At 36.9% G+C, this 4,349-nt stretch overlaps 1 protein-coding gene across 1 annotated transcript; it reads right to left on the reverse strand.

Moving 5' to 3' along the window:
- Positions 1-1,945: 1,945 nt before the first annotated feature.
- On the reverse strand, positions 1,946-4,108 carry LOC106877591 (caspase-7). Its single transcript, XM_014926531.2, has one exon. The coding sequence runs from the start codon at positions 3,301-3,303 to the stop codon at positions 2,380-2,382; it is 924 nt and encodes a 307-aa protein (XP_014782017.1). The 5' UTR covers positions 3,304-4,108; the 3' UTR covers positions 1,946-2,379.
- Positions 4,109-4,349: the final 241 nt, after the last annotated feature.

A 4,349-nucleotide genomic window follows, 5' to 3' on the forward strand; every position in this document is an offset into this window, starting at 1 on the left:
TGGGATTAATCCAATGAATTAAAAGTAACAAGTAGTTATGCCGAAGAAAAACTATTTCCCCACCATTTAGCTGTTATTTCTAGCATGTTGGATTTTCTGCCGAGGGCTTCATATTTTTCATTTACTTTTCGAGAGAAATCTGCGCAGGCGCAAAGAAACATGTTCAATACGTACAACAGACGGAGTTTTGTATTTTTAGAAAGGAGGAGGGAGGAGTGTCGGGGGGAGTGATGTTGGATCTTTGTTTTCTCAAAGTTTAGAATTGAAAAAAAAAAAACATCTTCCAGATTCGTAATCTCGGCATCTTTACACGTTGATTAAACAAAAGACTAAAATAAAAACAGAAAAATAATTTTAAAAATGGTATGGAGAGGAGGAAAATAATCCTTTGAAAGCTTTTCTTTTTTTTTTTTTCACTCAGAATCATAATCTTCGATAACGAAAACAGGAATTCCTGAGAAATTTTTGAAAGGAAAAAGGAAGTTGATGGGAGTACAACCGACCACAGCCGAGATTTTAATCAAAAAGGGTCACACGAAAATATATCTGAAGGCTGCCCTCATAGGTAAAAGGGTTAAACGGTCTGATGCACGGTGTTAAATATCCATAAAAACCCTTTCTTTCAGTTCTTGGAATTCAAAAATTCGGCAATGTTTCGTTGATGGTCTAAATCTTCGGCAATTTCCGTCACGAAGTTGTATTTATTTAGTTTTTCTTTTCATGTCCTTTTGAAGGCGACATTTGCTTCGAAATCAGCGAGGGAGGTGAAAGGTGAAATAGACCGGAGTGCGCGTGCGCTATTGTTGACACACACACACACACAAACACAAAGGAACACACACACACACTGACTTGCATGTCGATTAGTTGAAAAGTGAAACCCACGCTCGCACAATGTATGACTGTATTTATGTATGTTAGTGGATATTAGAGATGGTGAGCGTAGACGTGTGTGTGTGTGAGGGGGTGTATATGCGTGTGTGAACACACATACATAAACCTGAACACGGTCTCACGCGCAAACACACACACACACAAACACACACATATAAACCAATTATATTTCATATACATATACATACGTATATATTTTGTTCAAGTGTGTGTAGGTGTACTTGTGTGTGTGTGTGTGTGTGAGGACAAACGTGAACTCGCTCCTAGACCCAGTACCCCATTTTTCCTTCCTTATCGACTTCAAAGCAAATGTCGACTTGAACAGGATGGTAATTAAATAAAAACACTAACGGAAATTGCCGAACAATCCGCTGCAAGAAAATGACAGGAAAATCACAAGATTGAAAGCCTCAACGAAACATTGCGCTACAGGCAAACAAAATAACATCAGAATCTTTCCTTCATTTTAATAAACACAGGACTAATGTAAAAGCAGATATATTTTATTCTTACGTTGGCAATTCAAAGACTTTATGTTAACAGCGGACAAATTTCATTAGGAAATCATCCACCAGATTTTTTAAAATAGCAGAAGAATTGAAAAAACATTGCGCAATGGTGCTGACCTATTATAATGCAAACAGAAAAGAAAGAAAAACAATTACTCTTTGGCAGACAAAGTTTTACGAAGCCAAGAAAATATGAATGTACATAAATAAAATAGCCTACATATTAATATTGTTCATATTTAGTTGTATATAAAGCAACGTTGTTTCAATTTTCAGAGTGAAGAGTTATTTTGAAATTTAGAATGTTCCTAGAAGCAAATGTCGTCTTTAAGCAAACATGAAATGACAGTAAAAAAGTAAAAATTATTTACGGAAATTTCCGAACAATAAGCTGCAAGAAAATAACAGGTAAATGACAAGATTGCCTTTTCAATCACACTTCAAATATTTTAAGAAATTAAGAACTAGCGTAAAAGCAAATACATTTTATTATTTCTTCGGCATTTCGAAGACTTTATTATAATAACAAAATTTATAAGGATTTAAAAATTAGCAGAAGAATTGGAAAAGCATTAAGCAATGCTGCTGAGATAGAATAACGCCGTGAGAAAGAAAGAAAAACAATTTCTCTTTGGCAGAAACTTTAACGAATCCAGCGATATATGAAAGCACATGAATAAAATAGCCTGCATATTAATGTTGTTCATATTTAATCGTATATAAAAGAATGTTTGTTCAATTTCCAGAGGGAAGAGTTATTTTGAAATTTAAAATGTTCCTAGAAAGCAATGGTGTCATTAGTAAAATTTATGGTAGGAAATAGCGTTAGTGAAACATCTTATTAGATGATATTTCTGAAACCAAATCAAGTTTGGCGGTGTTTGGTTGTAACCACAAACTAATTGTTTTTTCAAAAAAACATCTGATGTCTGAATTCATAAGCAAAAGGTTTAAACGTTGTTTTTAATTCATTGTATCAAGCCCATCTCAGTACCGCAAGTTTAAGCAAAATACTCATTAGCACACCGCTCGAGAATAAAAGACAGATTAGATTCTTCTTTTTTTTTTCTTCTTTTTCTTCTTCTTTTTTGCTCCTCGGTTCAAACTTTAGTTGTTTGAGCAATGTCGACATAATCTGAGGCATTTGTTTCATGCCCTTTTTGTCTTCAGTGTCGAATTCAGAAGAAGCAACATAGTTAGAGACAGCGGTTAAAAGTGTCAAGATTTCATATTTAGTGCCATATTCAATCAAAAACTTACTTAAAGCTTGCATATATTTCGAACCCTGTTTTGAATGCCTGTATGACGTATGTTCATTATACGATGAATGAAAAACCAACAGATCTGGCATAATTGGAATATTGATTAACGTTTCATTAACTTCTGTTTCAAGTCCATCAGGTACGTGGACTCCTTCATCTTTCTTTTTTCCACGACATGCTTGAACAAAAATTAATTTAGGTACTCCGCTTAAAGATGGACACTTCTCGGGTGTCAGGTAAGAAAGCAATTCATGTAGCCCAACCTCCTGTTCGTCCGATCCAGATATCATCTCGTTTTCACCACCATGGCTCATAATTGCACAAATAAAGCAACCAATATTGATATAACGTTTATCTTTAAACCCTTTGAAAGCATTGAGCATTTCGTCGGCTGTATTATCTTGCTTAACTGTGATATCCCCTTCAGAAAATCCAAGTTCTATTAATGCCGCTTTAAAATCTCTTGTGTCTTTTGATGAGCTTTCACGATTTCCAAGCTTTATGAACTTTTTGTTGTTGAAGATGTAGGCTACACGTTCCTTTTTAGCATCCATATCATAATTGGCGGAATATTCACTGAGATCAAATGGTGAAGGAGGCTGAACGCCTGGTCTAACGTTTGCACTTCCAGCGTCCATAGTAGTCAATGTAACAATGTGATGAACTGAAGCTAGTTCCGTGTATAATATATTATTTCTGTCCTCTCAGATTGCTATCAATGCGCATGCGTTAACGAAATCCAACTCCTGGCTTCCAACTCAAAATATGCACATGCATCAGAAATTCTCACCCTAAGAATCTGCGTTTCTATTTAAGGATCCCACACCTTAAAGGGTTACAGGAAAAGATATCTGAAGGCTGAACTCATAGGTAAGAGGGTTAAACGTTCAGATGCGCGGTGTTCAATATCAATAAAAAGTCATTCTTCCCTTATTTGGCTTTCAAAATTTCGGCAATGTTTCGTTGATGGTTTAAATCTTCGGCAATTTCCGTAACGAAATTTTTATTTCTTTATTTTCATTTAGTTCATGTTGAAGGCGACATTTGCTTAGAAATCGGTGAAGGAGGGGAAAAGTGAACTACACCGTAGAGTGCGTGCGCAATCAATCACACACACACACACACACACACATATGCACACACACACGCACACACACACACACACACACACACACACACACACGCACTCTCTTGTCGATGAGTTGAATAGTGAAACCCTCACTTGCACAATGTATGAATGTATTTAGGTGTATATGGGCGATAATGGCTGTGTGTGTGTGTGCGTGCGTATGTATGTTTGTGTGTATGTATGCGTGTATGTATGTGTGTTTGTATGTATGCGTGTGTGTGTGTGTGTGACTAGAAATACATAAAACAGAACACGCTGGGGCACACGCACAATGTTACACACACACAAATACACACAGAATCACACAAATGCATACCTGCTCACACACACGCACACACGCACGCACACACACACACATGCACACACACACATGCACACACACATGCACACACACACACACACGTACGCACGCACGCACGCACGCACACATACAACCATGTCGATGCGTTGAATATTGAAACCCTCACACAAATACACACAGAATCACACAAATGCATACCTGCTCACACACACGCACACACGCACGCACACACACACACATGCACACACACACAT

The sequence above is a fragment of the Octopus bimaculoides genome, chromosome 28, assembly GCF_001194135.2.
Source record: "Octopus bimaculoides isolate UCB-OBI-ISO-001 chromosome 28, ASM119413v2, whole genome shotgun sequence".
Classification (NCBI taxonomy): domain Eukaryota; kingdom Metazoa; phylum Mollusca; class Cephalopoda; order Octopoda; family Octopodidae; genus Octopus; species Octopus bimaculoides.

Bases quoted from the DNA above. Each gene is read 5' to 3' on its own strand.
- LOC106877591 (XM_014926531.2), bottom strand. From the start codon at position 3,303: ATGGACGCTGGAAGTGCAAACGTTAGACCAGGCGTTCAGCCTCCTTCA.